The 22,030-nt window shown below is 36.0% G+C and overlaps 1 protein-coding gene across 2 annotated transcripts in view; it reads right to left on the reverse strand.

Moving 5' to 3' along the window:
- F5 (coagulation factor V) overlaps positions 1-22,030 on the reverse strand; it is a 76,581-nt gene that overhangs the window by 48,911 nt on the left and 5,640 nt on the right. For both annotated transcript variants that reach the window (XM_074308303.1, XM_074308302.1), the window contains exons 3-7: positions 17,858-17,980; positions 5,711-5,923; positions 4,377-4,520; positions 1,586-1,807; positions 13-178 (exon numbers count right to left, since the gene is read on the reverse strand). In XM_074308303.1, coding sequence (XP_074164404.1) covers positions 13-178; positions 1,586-1,807; positions 4,377-4,520; positions 5,711-5,923; positions 17,858-17,980 — 868 coding nt within the window. The remainder of the gene's footprint in view (positions 1-12; positions 179-1,585; positions 1,808-4,376; positions 4,521-5,710; positions 5,924-17,857; positions 17,981-22,030) is intronic.

Here is a 22,030-nt window from a genome sequence, read left to right on the forward strand (position 1 = left end):
TGATTCACTTACTTGTTCATGTTCTCATGGTTTTCTGGGGCATAGTCCCAAATAACTTCCTCTGCAGCAATGAAATACTCCCACTTCTTAATATAACGCCTCTGATCTCGGGTTAATTTCTTTACCTTTCTGGTGCTTTTGGGGCATTTTTCAATTTTGAGATAAGCCTTCATCCCAGCTGATTCATGATATGCATAAGGTAATGAGGAAATTAGCGAGAAAACAATTAGCTCCACCCAAACATAAAGCATTTAAAAGTATATGGAAAAATGTATCAAGTTATATAGTCATGGGTCTTGATGGAATAGTCTGAAACTATTAACAATGCTGTTCTGGAACTTATATGGAGTGGGGGAATGGAGAATAGGAAGAAAAAAAGGAAGGGAAATGGGAAGAAAAAACAGTAAAAATCCATTTTCCTGTCCTAGACAATAGGATTTGACAAAATTTCTATTCTATTCTATTAACATCCTATGGAATCGATTTGGGAAGAATATTGATAATAAACATATTTAGGGGACATCCAGAATGGATTAAGTTCATCAAGTTTATGCCATTTGAAGATGGGTAGAAGGGCCAGGGATGTTTACTCTGATGAATTGATGTGAGGGAAGAAGGTTGTAATAATAGCTGTTTATAAGTACCTAAAATTCTTCCTCAGAAGAGAGATTAAATTGGTTCCTCTTATCCCTAGAGGACAAAAGTGGGAGGAATGCTTGAATGGGACAGAGAACCAAATTTAAGGTTGCTATTTCCCAACATTTAGAGTTAACCAAAAGTATAATGGACTATTTCTGGGTTCCTCCATGCTGGAAGTTTTTAATCAAAGCTTGGGTGCACCATTGTTAGGTTAAGTAGTATAATAGAGATTATTTTTGCATAAACTTGATACTTTTGGCTGCACCTTGAACACTTCAGAAAAACATACATCTTTACCTGTGAGTGTATTCATTATTCAATTTTACTTTCTCTTTTCTACTTCTCATGAAAGAGAAGGTCTCTGTTTTCTCAAGGTTTTCAGAAGACCACTTCCTTCCCCCACCATCCTGATTCGCTTAGAGTGGTGAACTGATATGAGTTAGGATTCTGAGAACTCAGCAATAAGATGCTTTTCTCTCAGACCATGGCAGGTGGGGACAGGCAAGAGAGAGGAGCTCCCAGAAATGACCGGCTTGTAATAACATCATTTCCTTCATTTCAACGATCACTGATGAAACTTGTGAAATACCAGTGATCTCCACTATGCTTAAGTGCATCAGTGAAAAGGTAAGAAGGTAGCTTCTAAAGGTGGATTAGGTTCCTGAACATGGTCACTTATTATTGACACTTAAAAAAACATTGCTGCAAGGAAATACAAACTGAGGAATGAAAAAGCCCATGATGCTAGTGATAACTGTCAACCCCATGCCCCCTTACAATACCGCCCCCCCCCAAAAAAAAGTCCTTTCCTCATTAGTGAACTTGGCAGGGGCAATGATCTTGAAGGAAGGAGCATCTCTTTGTATTTTTAACTTAAGTCATTGTACCCACAGTATATCCCTTCAGATGACAGAGAAACTCAATGGTGTAAGAATGGTCTCCTTGCCTTGAATATGCTTTGGGATGAGAGAAGATATCTTCCACCTTCCCTCATGGCTCACAGTCATATTCGCCGTGGTTGACGAGGCTCCAATGAGGGGGATGGCTGAGACTTTACGGGAGTTATGTTCCAGGACCTGCCCGTTATAATGAATAGAGAATAGTTCAGGACCAGAGCTCATTCCAATTAGATGCCAACTAATTTGGTCATAGGCGCAGACTGTTACATCTGAAAGAGAAAGAATAGCCAAGGTCAGAACAGTCGGTGAGTTCAGTGTCCTATGCCCCTGAAGTCAGAGATTACTAAAGAGACAGACCAGGACGGGGCTTGGACACAACTCGGCTCCAGGACAAGCTGTTAGATTCATAGAATCTTTAAGGGAGGGAGATCCCAGGGGCTTGAACTCCTCTGCCAAGGTGTTGAGATTAAATACATGCAGATTTCACAAGGACCTTTGATGCTTTGGAATATACTTCTTAGTTGTTTTAATGAGAGACAGAGACAGACAGACAGACAGACAGACAGAGACAGAAAAAAGAGTCAGAGACAGAAAAAAAGAGACAGACAGAGACACACACAGAAAGAGACAGAGAGAGGCAGAGATAAAGACAGAAACAGAAAGACAGAGACAGAGAGAAAAAGAGAGACACAAAGAGAGAGATAGACACTGCGAAAGACAGAGAGAGACAGAGAGAAACAGAGAGACAGAGAGAAAAAGAGAGACACAAAGACAGAAACAGAGAGAGATATACGCAGAGAGTCAGAGATAGAAAAAAACAGAGAGACAGAGACAGAAAGGAGGTGAGGATGATGTCTAATTTGGAAGTCTGGAGTGCTTGAAAGAGTATGACACCCTTGAAAAATTAGGAAAGGTAGGGAGAGGGGAAGGTTTTAGACAATAGTTTTAAGTAAATTGATTTTAAAATGTCCATGAGAAATCCAGTTCAAGAGATCAAGACTTTCCTGTTCCTGCAGGTTATCCCTCACATTTCTGGGAAGATGTCTCAATGACCTTTGGAGCAATGTGTTCAACACCAGTTATTATCAGTTAACTCAGGATTTTTTGTTTCAAACCACCAGAGCTCTTAGTGTCTGGCTATTTTTATAACCAAATGTTAATGAGTATTAGTTCATAGGTCATATATTCATTTCTCAGTGAATAAATGAATAAATATTTATTAAAGACTTAACTATGTGCTAAACACTGTTAAGTATTGGGAATACATGGAAAAATTGAGAAAATCATTGTTTCAGTGACCTCACAATCTAATTGTGGAAAGCAACATATAAAAGAATATTCAACTGTAGAGCAGATAGAAAGACCTGAAAATCTGAAGAGTAAAATAATGCAGATGGCAAGATCCAAAGGTTCTTAGGCTACAATAGGTAATAATGACAATGAGGAGAACAATGGGGCACTCTACCTATTATGCTTTGGGATGGCACACTGTCTCTACCCAATGCTCCGTATTACTTCCAGGACCAAAGATAAAATCCTTTTGCTGGCATTCAAACCTTTTCATAATCTGTCTCCATTCATTTTTTCAGTCATCTTATGTCTTCCTTCTCCTACCAAATACTTGGGATCCAGTGACTGGTCTTCTTGCCTTTCCTTCTTGCCTTTCCTCAAATAAGACCCCCCCCCAGCTCCCATCTCTGGATATTTTCACTGGTTAATTGTTTCCCCCATTGGACTCTGGAGCCTAAATACTGTCTTTTGCCTTTTTGTATCTGTAGCTCTTAGCACAGTCCTAGCACATTGTATGTACTCAATAATTGTCAATTGATTATACAGTAAATTGGTATTATTTGTTCTTTCTTATAAGTGAACAAACTTGACTTGCCTAAGTCTATAGGATGCTATAAGAGTGAGTCAAGATATGAGCTCAAAACTTGGTAATAATCAATGTTCTATTAAATTCAATTCAGTGAGCATTTATTAAGTGACTACTGTGTGTCAGGCACAGTTTTAGGTATTGTGGAAACAAAAATCAAAATGAAACAGCCACTGACTTGAGGGAGCTTACATGATGTTGAGCAAAACAACATGTAAATCCATCATTTCTTTGTCCAAATTCATGATTTCATTGGTATAAGGATCTCCTGATGGAGGATCTCCTTTACTAAAGCAAACTGGTGATTGTTCTGATGGACTCAGGGAATAAAGTCAAAGTCACTAAACATTATTAATTGCTGGAACATTGATTAATATTAATGAGAAAGGAAGACATTAAAAATCTGTCCCTCCCCTCCACTTCTTTTTTTTCCCCCCGAGGCAATTGGGGTTAAGTGACTTGCCTAGGGTCACACAGCTAGGAAAGGTATTATTATGATTATTCCCATTACACAGATGAAGAATTGGGCCCAAGAAAAGTTAATCAGCTTAGATCCCAAGCGAGTAAATTTCTGGAGCTGAATTTGAACTCAGAATTTGATTCTGGGCAGGTAGGTAGCATAGTGGGTAGCGTAGTAGACCTAGAGAAAGAAAGACTCATCTTCCCAAGTTCAAATCTGGCCTTGGACACTCACTAGCAAAGTTTTTGCCTCAGTTTGCTCATCTGTAAAATGAGCTAGAGAAGGAAATGGCAAATCAGTCCAATATTTTTGCCAAGTATGAGGTCATGGAGAGTCAGACAAATGACTGGACAATAAAATTCTTACCTGACTCCAAGACGCCCTTGGCCACATACTTATGACATAAAACAATGCTGGTTTTGGCTTAAGAATCCCACATAGGTTAAATTGACTTTAGGTACCAGTAAGATACCCAGTAAGAGACTCAGAGCTCACCCGTTACCTGGCAGTGTTCCATTCACATAGCCATTGACTGTATACATCAGGGAAGGTGACCGTTGCCAGCTTTTGCTTTCATCAAACACGGCAAACATCAGCACATGTTGCCGGTCAAACATCTTTTGAATCCCATTCTCAGTAAGGCTGCCTACCAGAAATAAACAGATTCTTCTTAATAACTTCATCAAAAGGAAAAATAAAATAAAGTAAATTAACCATCTTAATAATTATCTATTCCTAGATGAGGAAGGGACAATTTGTGGTCCGGTATTTATACCCACAGTCCCTAGCAGAGCTTCATAAATGCTTATTAAATGAATGAATGTTGAATTCAGAACCAGAATATTATGACACTGGAGAAATCCAAGGAATGTATAAAATTTGACCAGGATATAATGTTATTGGAATATTATAAATCTCATTCATGGAAAAATCTTAGAACTGCATGGAAAGTGGGAATGGTTCTCAAGTCAGTAGGATTTTGTGGCTCTTGGGCTCTGCTGGCAAAGGATTCAAGACTTCGGTATCATGTGAGAAGGAAGCTTATGTAAATGTTAAGTCACTGGTATTGTCTTCTGCAAAGTAAAATTCAGATAGTATCTCAGTCGAATATAGAAACTGCATGTCTACATGACAACAGATTCAGTTTCTCTAGAAGGAAGACAATGTAAGTTTCTTTTACTTGCAGACATATTTACCACTATGGATCAGGAAGGTGACTTCTTTCAAACAGTGTTCAAACAGAGAGAGACTGACTGTATCACACCTTAGAGTAAGATTTCTAATTTAAGAACATTTTAATGAGTTTTGTGTGTCATCAAAATATAGAAAGGAAGGAAACAAGCACTTATTAAGCACTTTCTATGTAATAGGCACTATATTGCCACAAGCCCTTCAAATGAACCAAGGAGAAGACTTTTTTCAAGCACAGACTATATCACATAATGACACATCTTAGAGAAAGATTCCTAATTTAAAAACATTTTAATGGATTCTGTATGTCATAAAAATATAGAAAGAAAGGAAACAAGCACTTATTAAGCACCTACTATGTATCAGGTATTGTGCAAAGTACTTTACAAGTATTGTTTTATTTGATCCTTACATCTCTGAGAGATTGGTTCTATTATTATCCCAATATTACTGATAGGGAGGCAAACAGAAATTAAAACAGCTTGCCTAGGAGATCCAGAGGGTAACCTCAAATATCAGTCTCAGATATTCTCTTTCATCTTCATCAATTCTTTATGGTCATCCCATAAAGGGAATATTGATAAGATTGGAAACTTGCTGTTACTAGATTTATATTCCCCCTGCTTTCATTTATTCTTCTCTTACCTTTCTTACAGATGAGCAAAGGTCCAATAAGGCCAGAGTTGAAATCCATTACTAAGTTATCATAAGAGTAATAGAAATGTGTGAGGCAAGGAGGATCATCATCTGTAGGTCCACTGTCTTCAGTGATGATCCACGTATAGGTATATTCCCGATTTGGAAGGACAGCATCATCCATCTTCTCCATTGGGGATGTTTGGTCTGCATAAGAGGCCCCTAAAGATACAGACACATTGATTATGCTTTTCTTAGATGAACTTAATTACTTGAAAGGAAGCTGTGGTGAAGTAGAAGGAGGACTTGACTTGCAAGCAGATGACTTGGTGTTTATTTCATCTCTATCCTTTCCTAGGGACCATAGACAAGTCCAATCACTCTGCGCTTATTTCCTCATTTATAAGGTTGAGGTAAAAATAGAGTATGAAAGCTAGAAAAGTCCTTAGAGTCCCCCTTCATAACACTTGCAAAGACTTTCACATAGTTCAGTGAAGTGAACATTTAAAATGTGCATCATTGAGTAAGGGACTTGAAATACCACAATTCTTGATCTTGACAAAAGTCCTATCTACTATGAGTAAGAGAAGAGTTTTTGACCAAGTAAGAGATAAAGAGCATCATGGGAAGTAAAATGGATAATTTTCATTAGACAAAATTTTAAAAAAATCCTTTTGCCTGAACAAAATTAATGATGCCAAAATTATAAGAAAAATAGAAAACTGAGAAAAAATTACAACAAATTTCTCTAATAAATGCCTCATTTCTCAAATATACAAGTAACTGTCAAATTTATAAAGACAAGAGCCATTCCCTAAATAAATGGTCAAAGCATATGAAGACAGTTTTTGAAAAAGAAATCAAAACTATCAGTAGTTACATGAAAAATGCTCTAAATCATTCCTGATTAGAGTAATGTAAATGAAAATGACTCTGAGATACCACTTCACACCCATGGGATTGGCTAACATGATAGAAAAGGAAAATAGAAAATGCAGGAGGAAAAATTGGGACACTGAATTCTTAGGGGAGCTGAACTGGTCCTGTCATCCTGGAGAACATTTGGAACTATGTCCAAAGGACTATAAAACTGTGCATACTCCTTTGACTCAGCAATACCATTATCTCCCAAAATCTCCCAAAGAAAAGAGAAAAGGATATTTTTGTACAAAAATATTTATAGCAATTTTTTTTGTGGTGACAAAGAATTGGAATTTGAAGGGATATCCATCAATTGGAGAATAACTGAACAAGTTGTGGTATAGGATTGTGATGGAATATTATTGTTCTATAAAAAATGACAAGCAAGATTGTTTCAGAAAAACTTGCGAAGATATAAATGAACTGATGCAAAGTGAAATGAGCAGAACCAGGAGAATATTGTGCATGGTTACAATATTATAAGAATGATCAATTAGCGCTTATCTGCTTTAGTCAAGACAATGATTCAAGATAATTCTGAAGGACATAATTAAAAAATGCTTACCATCTTCTGAGAAAAAAATTGATAAAATTTAAATGCAGATTGAAGCATATATTTTAAAACTTTATTTTTTATTCTTATTTGTGTTTTCTTTTGAAATATGGATAATATGGAAGTGTGTTTTGCATAACCTCATACATATCATTGATTTCAAATTGCTTGGTTTCTCAAGGATGGATGAAAAGAATTTGGAGCTCAAATTTAAAAAAATAAATGTTAAAAATATTTACATGTAATTAATCAGTAAAAACATATCAAAAAAGAAAAAAGCTCTATCAGAAGTTTATATAAATAAGTAGGTAGTGTAGAATGGGATAAAAAATAACTTCAGAAAGAAAGTTCTATAAGAAATTAACATTTCTTGTAGGGAGCTTGTAGGGAGAAAAGAATTACAAAATGAAGAAGGAGTGCATTCTAGCTATAACTAGAAGAACTATATATACAATGATGATAATGATTAAAATAAAAAGAACAGAAAAAAGGAATTTTGAGTAACTTACATAATCAATCATGGTCCAGAAAATGCACAACAAAAACATACATTCTGTCTCTCAATTAACATGGGAGACTACTGGAATGGAATATTGTATATATTGCCAGACTCAGATGCGGTATCAATTATTTTTGCTTAGTTATTTTCTCCTTGTTGCAAAGAAAATTTCAAATTCCTGTGAGGTTGAAATAATTATGATAAACAGTGTTGTATAGGGAAAAGTGAAATAAGTTTTGCAGTTAGAGATCTAGGTTCAAATCTCATCTTAGTTACTTTGCTGTCTCCATGATTTTAATCTCCCTGGATCAATTTACTCACTTGTAAAATTGGAGGGTTGAATTAGATATCCCCTGATCTCTTTTCTCTCTCTTCATCTATAATCCTATGATTAGGTGAATGTATCAATAGCATATATTATTAACAATATTATAAATATTAGTTTAAAGAAAGTGTTCAGAGCCAAGAGCTATTCTCTTTTGAAAACTAGTTCCCATTCTTTGAAAACTAGTCCAGGACTCTTTCCACAAAATTATATTCCCTCTAAAATTTATGCAAATGTAAACTCTATGGAATATACTTTTTAAATTATCACAAGGTTAAAAAATATTAAATGCTCTAATGACTTCCTATGAGTCACAAAGTTATGGCTATGGGAGGGAGATTGCTGGATAAGCAGAAACTTGCACAACTCATCTAGGAAGATGCAAACAGGGCTGATGGGTCAGGCCCTGTTCATTTTTAGAATTCCAGGGATTCTGCTGGACTGCTGGATTAAACTTATCTTGAACAAAGCTTGGTGGCCCTTAAATTCCAGAGCTTCCAGCCCCAGACTCTGCTGTCCCAGACTAAAGTCCCATAATGGACTTTATGCTGCTCCCCCATTCCTACAGTTAAAGATTTACTGAAGAGTTTTAGGGAGAAAAGAGAAAGAGAGGAGTTTTCCTTTGCTTGGGAGGAAGATCTCCAGATCTCCTTGACTGTTAAGGCTCTTTCCCTTCTCAAACTGCTCTTTGTATATTCAGTTTTCCTGTTGTAGACCCTCATGAAAATGCAGATCAATAACAATAAGAGCAGCAGCAATATTCAGATAGCACTTTAACATTTGCAGAGTTTTGCATTTATTTGATTCTTACCACCACCTGAGGTAGATGCTCTCATTATTTTACCTTTGCATCTATGAGGAAAGGGGTTAAGAGAAGTAAAAAGTCACACAGTAGCCTGTGTAGAATTATGAATTAATATATATTTGACTTCAAATCTCAGTATTCTATCTATTGCTCTGAAGAAAAAGATTATTTTAAGAGAGGTAATGATTTTGTACTCCCAGTGCCTGAGAAGCAGCCTGGTATGGTGGATAGAAGGTCAGTCTCTGAGTTAGAAAGACCAAGATTTTAGTCTTTTGCCATTGACACATAAAATACTTGAAATCTCAGTGTTCCAGGTAACTCTCTAAGATCATAATTTGCAGACCACCTGTATCATAGCTTCTTCATTGAAAAGTTTCTTCTTGAAAAGATGAAATTATGAGTCTGGATTTGGTATCTCATTGGTTTTAGTATTTAATTCCCAGTGAGGAAAGGGTGAATAAAGAATCAGACTCTGAGTCCAAATAACCTGGGTCTCAGTCCTGTCTTGGAAATATATTGGCTATATGACCCTAGTTAAGGTGATTGACATCTCAGAGTTCCAAATCACTTTCTAAGATCATTATTTGCAGCCTAAATTGTACTGCTAGTTTCTTCACTGGGAGATTTCTTCTTGCAAGGATTAAATCACAGGTCGATCTGGTATTTCATTGGTATAAGGAATACTCAGTAAGAAAATTCCTTTGCATACAGTAGGTATTTAACAGTACTTATAAAGAGTAGATTAGTGCCATAGGTTCACATTTATAAAATCTGAAAGTTTCAAGTTGAGGATTCAAATACAGATGAGTACTTTGGCTAAATTTTTTCCTCCTTGCCTCTCTCACAGTTAATCCCTATCTCTTTGTCTTTGAGTTTGTATTCCAAGAAAATCATAAAAGAGGGAAAAGGACATGTGCAAAAATGTTTGCAGCAGCTCTTTTTGTGGTGGCCAAGGATTGGAAAATGAGTAGATGACCCTCAATTGGGAAATGGCGGTAATGGAATACTATTGCTCTATAAAAAATGATGAACAAGGTGATTTTAGAAAGGCGTGGAAAGATTTATCTGAAATGAAGCTGAGTGAAACAAGCAGAACCAGAAATACATAGTATATAGTAATAGCAAGATTGTACAATGATTATCTATGAAAGACTTGGTTTTTCTCAATGGTTCAGTAATCCAAGGCAATCCCAATAAATTTTGGATAGAAAATGCTATCTGCATCCAGAAAGAGAACTATGGAGATTGAATATAAATCAACACATGCTATGTTCACTTCTTTCTTCTGTTTTTTTTTCCCCTCTCTCATGGTTTTTCCCTTTTGTTCTGATTTTTCTCTTCCAACATGATTCATAAAGAAATGTGTGTTGAAAAAATTTATATACATTTACAACCAGAAAAAAATTAAACAAAAAAATTTAAGTAGGCACTTAAATATTGTTTTCTTAAGAGGAACTGATGAAAGAAGCTTTTAGATTTATGACAATTTGATTTAACTTTGGTTTTGTAGACACCAAGAGACACAGTGGATAAAGTGCTGGACCTAGAGTCTGAATGATTCATTTTTATGAGTTCAAACTTGGCCTTAGGCACTTGTTAGCTATGTGACAAGGCAAATTTCTTAAACCTGTTGTTTGCCTCAGTTTCCTCATCTGTAAAATGAGCTAGAGAAGGAAATGGCAAACCACTCCAGTATCTCTGCCAAGAAAACCCTAAAATGGGGTCATAAAGAGTCAGACACGACTACAATTTCCAAACAACAATAGAAAATTACTTCTCCAAACTGAAAACAAAAAAGCAATCACCTTAAAGATAACAAAGTACAAAAGTCCCTTGTGCTAACCCTTGATTTTATATTTATTTAATTTCTTGGCTTGCTACAAGACTCCACATTCTGCTTCAAAATCTGTTTACTCTTGTCACAATGTGTTTCTGAAGTTGCCAAAGTATACTTAAGATTCATATTTGTGGGGGGAATGTCATGAACAGATTTTATGTGAGGGCACACACAAACACAAACACATAGAGACAGACAAAGACTGAAACAGAGAGATAGAGAGATACAGGGACAGAGACAGAGAGACAGAGAAAGACAGGGACAGAGATAGAGACAGAAAGAGACAGACAGAGAGAGAGAGAAGGAAGGAGGGAAAGAGAAATATTTTCTACGCTGAAAGTTTGACTGTACAAACTACACCTGCTTTCCCCAAACTCTTTTCCTCTTCAAAGTGTAATTCAATCTCTGAAACAGTAACCAGTTGTAGAATATTATAATAAGAACCTAACTAAGCCCTAACTAAAAGCTCTAATAAGGGAAATCCCACTACTTTATGAGAAATCTATCTCATTACAATTTGTATGATCTAAAAGGAACTTTTACTTCCACTGAGAAAAAAAATTGTACGTACATCTTCCTCACCTCCATCCTCAGATTCCTATTGGTTTGTAGCTTAACATTTTGTCCATAGTACATATATCCCAGGGTTGTTCTGAAGATCAAGTAAAACAAATTTGAAAAGTGCTTCACACTCTGCCTGGCACATAGTGGATGCTATATAAATCCTTATCTGCTTTCACCTCCCCTTTCCTAATAAATTAGAGAATGTCCAGAGTACAGCCACCTGGATTATAGATGAGGAAATTTTAAAATAAAGAGATCAAATTAAAACATTTTTAATATCCCTTCCAATTCAAAATCCTGCAATCAATCAACCAATCCAACAAAAAAAGTCCATGAAATCTTAGACTGTGTTAAGACAGACATGGAATCCAGAATGCAGGAAATGATGCTTTCCTTGTTCTTTGCCTTGTCAGGCTATGTGCAAAGTGTCCTGTTCAATTGTAGCTGCCACATTCTCAGAACACTTGCCAATTAAAGCATATTTAAAGGAGATCCACAAGGATAAGAAATTCAGCTGAAGGAAATAAGGATGTTTAACCTGGAGAGAAGACTCAGGAACAGTTTGATAGCGTAATTGCTGTTTTTAAAGTGAGGATTGGAAAGATTGTCATCTAGAAGTATAGGACTTGTTTTGAGAGGGATAAAGCCAAGATGAAGAAGTGAAAGCAGGGATTTGCTCAAGCTCTCCCCCAAACCCCTACAAATCCCTTTAAATAATGACTCTAAATTAATTCTAGAATAGCAGAATCCATAAAAAGATGGAGTAAATTAATTTTCCAGGCCAAGACAATTTAGAAAGGCAACAGGAAAGGTCTGTTGCCTCAAAGTAAGAGTGTAGCACAATCCAGCACAGAACAAGCCTCAGAAAACTAGGAGCAAGGCTTAACAGTAACAGAAACAATAGGCACAGTGGTTGTTTCCAGAGTAACAGATGTTAAGGGGTCTAACGACTGGTCAGAAGGAGATTACAGCGGTCTCTCTGCTAGTGCAGTTCCTTTGTACATATTCAGATCTAGATCACAGTCCTGAGTGCCAGTCCCAAGCAAGGAAGAACACTAGTATAGCAGAGCATACAGTAGAGTGGGGACCCTCCTCAGTTTCAGGGCAGAAAAGAGTAGATCAAAGCACAGACTGGGAGAAAAGTAAACACCTCTCCTTAAATCATACTGTTTTGGAAGAACTGGAAACTTACAGGTTCCTAGAAGTATCTCAAAAAAGAATTGCACAAAGTCCCTGAAGCTTGAGACAATGCACCCTCCACCCTGGAGATAGAGCCTTACTTTAACAAAGAGTTAAGTAATAGTCTGGGGAAATGAGTAAATAACAGAAAAAAATTCTAACCACGGAAAGTTACTATGGTGACATGGAAGATCAAAATACACACTCAGAAAAAGATAACAAAGTCAAAGTTCCTACATGCAAAGCCTCCAAGAAAAATATGAATTAGTCTCAAACCATGGAAGAGCTCAAGAAGAATTTTGAAAAACAAGAGAAGCAGAGAAAAAATTGGGAAGAGAAATGAGAGTGATGCAAGAAAATCATAAAAAATGATCAGTAACTTGGTAAAGGAGAAGCAAAAAATTACTGAAGAAAATAACCTTACAAATTTGGCTTGGCCAAATAATGAAGAAGGTACAAAAAAGTCAATGAGAAGATAATTTCCTTAAAAAACAGAACTGACCAAATGGAAAAAGAGGCACAAAAATTCACTGAAGGAAAAAAAAATTCTTTAAAAAGTGAAAGTAAGGATAGAGAACCAGCCCTGAAGTCAGGAAGACCTAAGTTCAAATCTGGACTTAGACACTTAACACTTCCTAACTATGTGACCCTGGGCAAGTCACTTAACCCCAACTGCCTCAGCCAGAAAAAAATGGAATTAACCAAATGGAAAAGGAGATATAAAAGTTTACTGAAGAAAATAATTCCTTAAAAATTAGAATTATGCAAATAGAAGCTAACAACTTTATAAGATATAAAATAAATCTGAAAAAAGTAAAAGACAATGTAAAATATTGTAATGTCCGGGCTAGATTTCTGAAGAGCCTTGAGACCAGTCTTGGTCTCAGAAGAATAATCACCATGAAAATAGTCAGGAATAAAGTCCAAAGGCTTTATTGTCCCTTTCACAGTCTCTGTCTGTCATTGTTTGACCAGTCTCCTCTGCCAGCATTCTGCTGATCTGTCAGTTCAGGAAGCAGGGGAGCCACCATAAGGATGATCAAAGATAGAATGTCTGTGGCTGACTTTGTCCTCAGTTTAAATACCCTCTTACAATTACATCAACTATAGAACTATTACATCACCATGCTAAGTACTAAGTATATAGTATGTACTAGATAACCATTGTCTCATCAATTCCACTGATGGAATTGCTTCAAGTATACTTCTTTCAAGTATACTTCTCCACAGTTTGGCTCTCTACAAAATATTTCATTAGAAAAACAACTGACCTGGAAAATAGATTCAGGAAAGATAATTTAAAAATTATTGGACTATCTGAAAGTCATGATCAAAAAGTAGCTGAGACATTATCTTTTAAGAAATTATCAATTTCCCTGACATTCTAGAACCAGAGGGTAAAAAGAATCTACCCATTACTTACTGAAGAGATCCCCAAATGGAAACTCTGAAGAATATTACAGCCAATTATATATATGCATATAATACATATATATGTATTATTATTGTTCCCAGATCAAGGAGAAAATATTGCAAACAGCCAGAAAGAAACAATTCAAGTACCATGGAGCCACAATCAGAATAACATAAGATTTAGCAATGTCTACATTAAATTATCAGAGGCTTACAGCTTGACATTCCAGAAGTCAAAGGAGCTAGGATTATGACTAAGAATCATCCACTCAGCAAAACTGAGTATAATCCTTCAAAGGAAAAAAAGGATATTCAATTAAATAGAGGACTTTCAAGCATCCTTGATGAAAAGACCAGTTTAATACAAAAAAATTGACTTTCAAATGCAAGACTAAAGAGAAACACAATAAACAATTTTATGATCCTTTAAGATCACATCAGTTTTGATACTTCTACATCACAGTGCCTGCTGCTCCAACACCTCTCTGAATGGCAAGCAGAGTGGAGAGCTCCTCTCCAAACCTCCATTTAAGGGAGATCCCTAGGACAGTTATCTTTTCATTTTTTTTTTACTAAACTACATTCTTTTGGATTTCTTCATCTTGCCTTCCATCATACCTCTAAGTCAGATACATTTCTTTCCCACTCTCAGTCCCTCAGTGCCCTACTTCTTTTCTGTATTATGTTGCTCCACTGGGTTTTAATTTCCATGAGGATAGAGATTATATGCATTTGTATTTGTATACCCAGATTTTTGCCCAGTATCTGCCTCTTAGTAGGTGCTTAATAAATATTTGTTAACTGACTGACTATATGGTATATAAAAGGTCAACTATTTCTTAAAATACATTTAAAAATTATTTTGCATTTTAAAGTCTTCAGATCCTAGAATCACTTCCTTGTGGTATCTCTGTTGCCTTTTTTGTTTAATATTTATTTCACCTTATTTTATCACCTTAGTTCTTATTGCTTATTTTCAATATAGACTTAAGGATGAACAGTTCAATTGCAGTGTATCTCTTGGTTCCAAATTGTTTTCCTAAATATTTCTAGTTTCTCTCTTATAAATTTACTCTCATATCATGTAAAAGTTACAAAAATCTTTTTGCTACTTTATATTCTTTCAAGACCAATGTTTGTGTAAAATATAAGGCATGAAACTTAAAAAAAAGCTTGTTTTGCAGGGCCCCCAAAAAGCAGAACTATGGGTAGAAGTTACAAAATGAGATAATATCTGTAAAGGGCTTTACAAACCTTATAACCATCAGTACTTGCTCTTGTTACAGAAATGCAGATTTCACCTTCATGTATTGCAGAGAAAACTGTACGTTTAATGAGAATGATCCAAAAGTGAAATAGGCATCTCAGGAGGTAATAAACTCCTAGGATAATCAGACCAAGAACTAAAAGTTCTTTTAGATTATCTAAATCTTGAATATTACGATCAGGAAACTGATGCTTAGAAAGCTTTAATTATTTGCTTGAGATTATAGCTTAGATTTTCCAATGGAAACTCTGAGATGGGCTTGGCTGGGGAAGTGAGGAGTTAGCAATCCCCACTCTTTGGAATTTTGGCTTTCTTCATAGTATGATCACACCGAGAAGGAGGACCTTCCGTTGGTCCATCTTACTACTCTCCTCACTTCAGAAGCTTCATTGAAATACCTGCCCCTCTGAACCATCTGAATCTGGCTTACCCAGGACCCCATGTCCTAGGTGTACATAGTTCATTTTTCTCTGCTACAAAATCAGAACCATATGACTCCTTAATGGTCAGATCCTTTAAGGTCAGATGCTGTTGCCACTACTAATAAGCCAAGGATTTTTCCTGCTTGGCAGAAACCTGACTCTTGGCTTAGAACTCATGATAGTTTCAGTCCTTCCCACTGTGGGAAAAATGTTCTGCATGTGCTGAACTGTATCTTCCAGTATTCAAGTTAATTCAGAGCTTGAGTATTTAATTAACACGAGTAGTAATCTCTGAAACTCCAATTCTGATTCTATTTTTTGGTGACCAATTTTAAAGAGATTGGATCCAAAACCCTGATTTGAATACTTATTCCTTCAACAATTTTCAAGTGAAAAATTCCCACAATAATAAAAATAATTATAAAGAAAAGCATTTTCTGATAGTAGCTAAGTAGAATTCTTAGTACTTTATTTTAATATGCTGTATAAGTAAAATAAACAATGTAACCTCTATGCTATAGTGAAGAATGAAATTTAGGATACTGGAATATAGCATTATTAGACTATAACAATTTCCAAGTTAACTACTCTCTTTAACATGAACCATGTACATATTGGGTTGAGATAAAGAGAAATGAAAAGTTAGTAATATACACATGGACAATTCATTCTATGTGGAGGTGGAGTATTTTGAACTGTTGTCAGTTAATGATTACCAGATTGGAGCTATGTTCTATAGGAACAAAGAATAAAAAAAAAGGAGGAACAATGACCCCTGGTTCCTTCACTGAGCAAAGGCGAGGACCAGGATTCAAAATTCAACACACACACACACACACACACACACACACACACACACACACACACACACACACACACCTTCTTGTATTTAAAACACAGAGTGCTCTTGTAATGAAGTAACCTTTTCCTTAGTTGTTGTAATATTATACATTGCTACTGCTGGAAACATGATGGATGTATGATATTGTAGAATAGTTGAGTGAAAAAATATCAAAATTCAATTAGATCTAAAAGGCACGAGGAAAAGAAATATACAAAGACCTTAATCTAGCATAATCATAGCATCTACCTCCCAACCAGATTGCTGTGAGGATTATGAGAAAATATTTGTAAAATTCTTTAAAAACCTTAAAGTTACATATAAATGCTAGCTAACATTACTATTTATTTATACTAACAATTAATAACAAACCTACTTATAATTAATTTTATAATAAACCAGCTCAATTATTAATTTTAATGATCAGTATTATTAATTATGATTAACATTCAATAGTAATAATGACATAATTCAAAGGAAAGAAAAAAGAACAGAGAAAGCATCATGATCATATAGGAAAAAAATAACTCTGAATGGACAAAGAAATCTGATAGATTGGAACATGTAGATTTTCAGTTTTGGACATGATCTCAATGGAAAGCAAGAATCCTTTCTGTTTCCACTGGAAAAGTAGAGCTAAAAAGTGCTCATCTAGGTTTTGCCTCAAAACCAACCAAAGGCGGGGAAACCAACTATCTATCTCCAGATGCTTTGTCACAATTCAAATTGTTAGGAGAATTTTGCTAAAAAGTCCCTCTACAAATAAAAGCTAAGGGGGAAAAAAGGTCACCTATCATGAAACTCTGCTGGCTTTTTGCAATCCTATTGTTTTCCAGATAACAAATGCTTGTTCAATTGAACTAAATCATTCTGGAACAGAGCAGGTGCTTAAGAAATGTTTCTTTGCCAAAAAAAAAAAAAAAAAAAAAAGAAGAAAGAAAAAAAAAAAGAAAAAGAAAAAACCCACCAAAATGAGGTCATAGAGAGATGGATGTGACTGAAAAACAGATTTAACTATATATATATCACTTCTAGAACTAAAGGCTGGACATAAAAATAAAGCCAATATCAACTCCCACTCTCCAAAAACTTTCAGCTCTTGGCAAATTCATGGACTAATGGAGAAGGCAAAAAAGAACTAAAGAAATAGGGTAACTGGGAGATTGTCTCAGAGACTGGGAAAGGTTTCTTACAGAAAGACATTAGCTGAGACTTAAAGGAAGCCAGTGAAGCTTTGATGAGGAGCACACCTCAGAGATCATTGGGTCAGAAAATTACAGGTGAGGAAAGTCAGAGGAGAATAATCTGAGTATACAGACAGTTCCAAAAGTTGTAGAGATATCACTGTAGAATGTGCATAATTTCAGAATATTCTCCTTTTCACAGAAGAATTATTCATTTTTCACTCTGAGCCAATTGGGAAGAAAAACCCTTTCTAACAGATTGATGATTGTGTTCCAGAGTATTTAATATGGATAGGAAACTGTAATCTTCTGTCTTTTGTACTAGGAAATATTGAATTCTTCTTACCTTCAGACAGTTTGTTATATTCGATTCCTTGGGGATGGATGGTTAAAGGCTTCTTAGCCATATTCTTAAAGTGAATCTTCAAGGTGTCTCCAACTTCAGCAAAAAGGGTAGGTCCCAGAAGTCCTATGATAAATGAGAAGGTAAAATGTAAATATGTTCAAGATCACCAGACAAATGACATGAATACACAATTTCTAGCAATAACTGTTATCCTGGCTTTGTTGAGCTTTGTCACAGAACTAGTCACTTGTTACCCTTCACTGGCCCTGAGTTAGGAATGAATGCAGCTAGTTAAATGGTTAGGGCAATATAGTGTGGGACCTGAATTCAAATCCTGCCCCAGATACTCACTAGTTATGTGATACTGGACAAATCACCCTCTTTAAACCTCTACTTTTTCTTCTGCAAAATGGGAATAATAAAAACATCCACTTCAGAAGGTTGTTGGGAGGATCAAATGAGACAACACAGGTAAGATGCTTTGCAAACTTAAAGCATTATGTAAACATTTTTGTTGTTTAGCCATTTTTCAGTTCTATCTCTTCATGACTCCACTTAGGTTGTTGTTGTTGTTGTTGTTTTTGGCAGAGACATTGCAGTGATTTGCCATGTCCTCATTTTACAGAAGAGGAAAGAAGGAGAATTGCCTAGGTTCCTACAGCTTGTAAGTGTTTGATGGGAGATTTGAACTCATGAAGATGAATCTTCCTGACTTCAGGCTGGTGTTCTACACTATGGTACTCCCCAGCTGCCCTGATACAAATACTAGCTACAGGTATTATTAATAGGGAAGTAAAACTGGCCTGGGTTACACAAGAAGTCAAAACAGGACTAGAAAACAGTATCCAAGAGTCCTCCCCCATTAATGGCCCATTATTACCATTATCTATATTTTCCCCCCTCTAGTATTGCCCTTTTTGACTCAGGAAAAAAATCCTATCTGATATTTAAAAAATACCTAAAATGAATCCCAGAAGTATTTTTCATGGAAAATACTTTTGAGATTAAAAAAAGGCAATTGGAAAAATGCTCCCCATTTCTGAGTAGTTACTGATTGGTTATTGTATGAGGACAAAAAGTGAAAAATCTGCTTTTTTGCTGACTATTTATTGAACAAGATTTTTTTAGACTGTGATCCATAGGATGAGATTTTAGAGATCTTTTTTTTCAGATGAGGAAACTGATACCTAAAAAGGTCAAAAAAATTAACTCAAGTTTACACAGCTAATTAGTAACATATAATAGGAACATAGTTTTAGAAGAGATTTTAGCAATCATTTAACTCAATATTCCCCCCTCCCCCCATTTTGCAAATGAAGAAACTGGAGTTTCAGAATAACTGAGTGATTTGCCTAAGGCCATAAAAATAGTAAATGGAAGTCAAGGTTTGAACTCATAATCTCTGATTATAAATCTGATACTTTCTGTATTCTATCAGTAAACATAAGCCCCATTTGTAAGTGAATAAGCAACAAACTTTCATTGTGTTAATTATGAGTCAGAAACTGTTAAGTTTGCATTAGAGATACAAAGAAAGGGAAAAAGTAAAAGTATCTTCTCCCAGGTTGCTCACAATCTAATGGGACAGACAACATGCAAACCACTGTGTACAAATAAGATGTGTAAAGGAGAGCTTGGAAATAATCTCAGAGATAAAGTATTATTAGCATTAGGGACACTGGGGATAACTCTGGAATATCTTGCAATTTTATATATAATATATAATATTATATATATATAATATATTTTTAAAACTCTTAAAATTTAAAGGCATGGATGTATTAAGAAAATTTTGAAGTTATGAAAATCAGGGTTCCCATCCTATCTGTGACTCATACTGGCTATATATTTAGGCAAGTCATTGACATCAGTGTCCCAGGTAACAGCTCTTCACAGGGAAAAAAAAAGTCTAAGCAAGACAAATTTTTAAGTTGAATTGGAATTATTAGCATTGTCTTCATTACCATCCTCTCAATTCCCCAGGCATAAAGGGTACCTACCAGTCTACATGAACAGAATGAGTTTTCTCACCTAGAGTCTCCCATACCAATGAAATCACAGGTCTAATTCCCATCCCTAGGATTATTTTCTATTCTTTATGAAGTCTCCACTACTTTAGTACTTGTGGGATGAAGGGCTTGACTTTTTAGTTAACAAGTCCTACAGCTAATCAGAGGATCACTCACAATCTCACCTAGCTGTTATAAATGCCCAGTTTTTGCCTGTCAAAACAAGCCATAGAATTGGCTTCTATATTACAGAAATTATAGAAAATCCTACAAGAGGCAAGCAGTTGATTTCAATGATTATTCTGGGGCTTTGGGAGAAAGACATTAAGATAGCACTTTACTGAACACTTTCTCCACAACCACTCTGTAACATATGTAGGGCAAGTATACCCATCTTGCAGATAGAAAACAGCCTCAGATAATTAAAGTGACTTGATCACACAGCTAGGAACTAGCCGTTTGAGGTCTCTTGCCTCCAAGTCCAGTGGTCCCCATGCTGCCTCATGGACTATGGCTTCTCTTGGGTTGTGGTTTGTCTCTCTGATTTCCTTCTGCCTGCCTTTCTGTGCTAAAGCTGACTTTTAATCTGGCTCCCCCTGACTTCTGGAATTGTATTTGCTCTTTACCTCCCTAAATGGTTGCTAATTCCTGACCTCTCATTTTTCTCTGTGACCTTTTTGAGGTCAGGGATCTGGGTTTAGAATCAGAAAGACTTATGCTCATGAGTTCAAATCTGGGCCCCAGACACTCAACAAGAGCCTGGAAAATCACTTGTTAGAAAGAGAAAACTCAATTTCTCATCTATAAAATGAGCTGGAAAGAAAATGGCAATCCACTCCAGTATCTTGGCCAAGAAAACCCCAAAATGGAGTCACAAAGAATCCAATATGACTGAAATGAGGTCAGGGAATATTTTTGGTTCTGTCTTTGCACATAATAGGAATGTAATAAATGCTTATTGGATTGTTTCAGCATTGGAGCATTTTTCATCTTTATCCCCTAGTGCCTTGTACATAGCAAGAGCTTAATCAATGCTTGTCAAATTGACTTGCGATCCTTTGGTCTACTGCTCCATCCCCTGCTGTCTACAACTTTTGCTTCCCATGCCCTGGGGTTTATACTAAAGCAAGTTTCTTGCCAGCTAAAGTATTTGTTGTACTCAAAGTTCCATCCCCTGTAGTGCAGGGTGCTTAATCACCATGACATTGTTGGCCCGTGTCTGTGAGATCATAAAGCTGGAAAATCAGGTCATTCACAGCAAATCTCCCAGGCACCTGCTTTGTGAAGATCCCTTACTCAAACGTTAGGTTTGAATATCTCCCTCAGCCTCTTAATTAAAACAAAACAAGGGAGTTGCTCTTCTCAAGCAATGTGTGTTTGGGCTTGTGAAGAAGGCATCTTGGGAGATATTTGTGCTGTGGATAAGCCCTTAATTAGTTTTCTGATTTTTTAAGACTTTTCCTTTCTTCCTCCCTTTCATTAATCAATAAGTGATTGTTCAGGCAGACTGCTAAACAAAGCACAAGCATTCCCTACTTTCAATGAGTTCCAGTATCATGGAGAATACATATTGTACATAAATATAAATACATAAAGATGCAGAGAGGTTAAAGGGGGAAACTTCAGAGAGGAAAGCACTAAATAGGGGACCAAAAGGCCTAAAAAAAGGAGACTAATTACAAAAATTCAATCCGGCAAGCATTTATTAAGCATCTAATAGGTACAAGGCTCTCTGCTAAATCTTGAAGAAGGGAGTGGGGTTGCACAAAGACAAAAAAGAGAAATAATTCTTGCCCTCAGAAAACCAATAGTCTGATTAACTACTTCAAACATTTAATTACGGACTCATAAAGGTAGATCAATAAACTAGTCTATTCTTGTTTTAAGAGAATGGAAGCCATAAACAATACAAAATAAGCCACTTTTTGTTCTCAAAACATTCTCCATGCATAAGTATTTCACAACTCCTTTCTAGCATGAAGAAGCAAAACTAGACATTTTCCAGCCCAGAGTAGATTCCCTGGATCCTACATATATCTCGACCTCAATGAACCCTTTCAAGGCATGTATCCCCAAATTTACAAATATTCCCCACAGTGGGAGGATAGTGAAAAAAAGCATCATACCAAAAGCCTGAGTACTAGGGATCTAGTCTTGACTGCTG

This window comes from Sminthopsis crassicaudata, chromosome 4 (assembly GCF_048593235.1).
Source record: "Sminthopsis crassicaudata isolate SCR6 chromosome 4, ASM4859323v1, whole genome shotgun sequence".
NCBI lineage: Eukaryota > Metazoa > Chordata > Mammalia > Dasyuromorphia > Dasyuridae > Sminthopsis > Sminthopsis crassicaudata.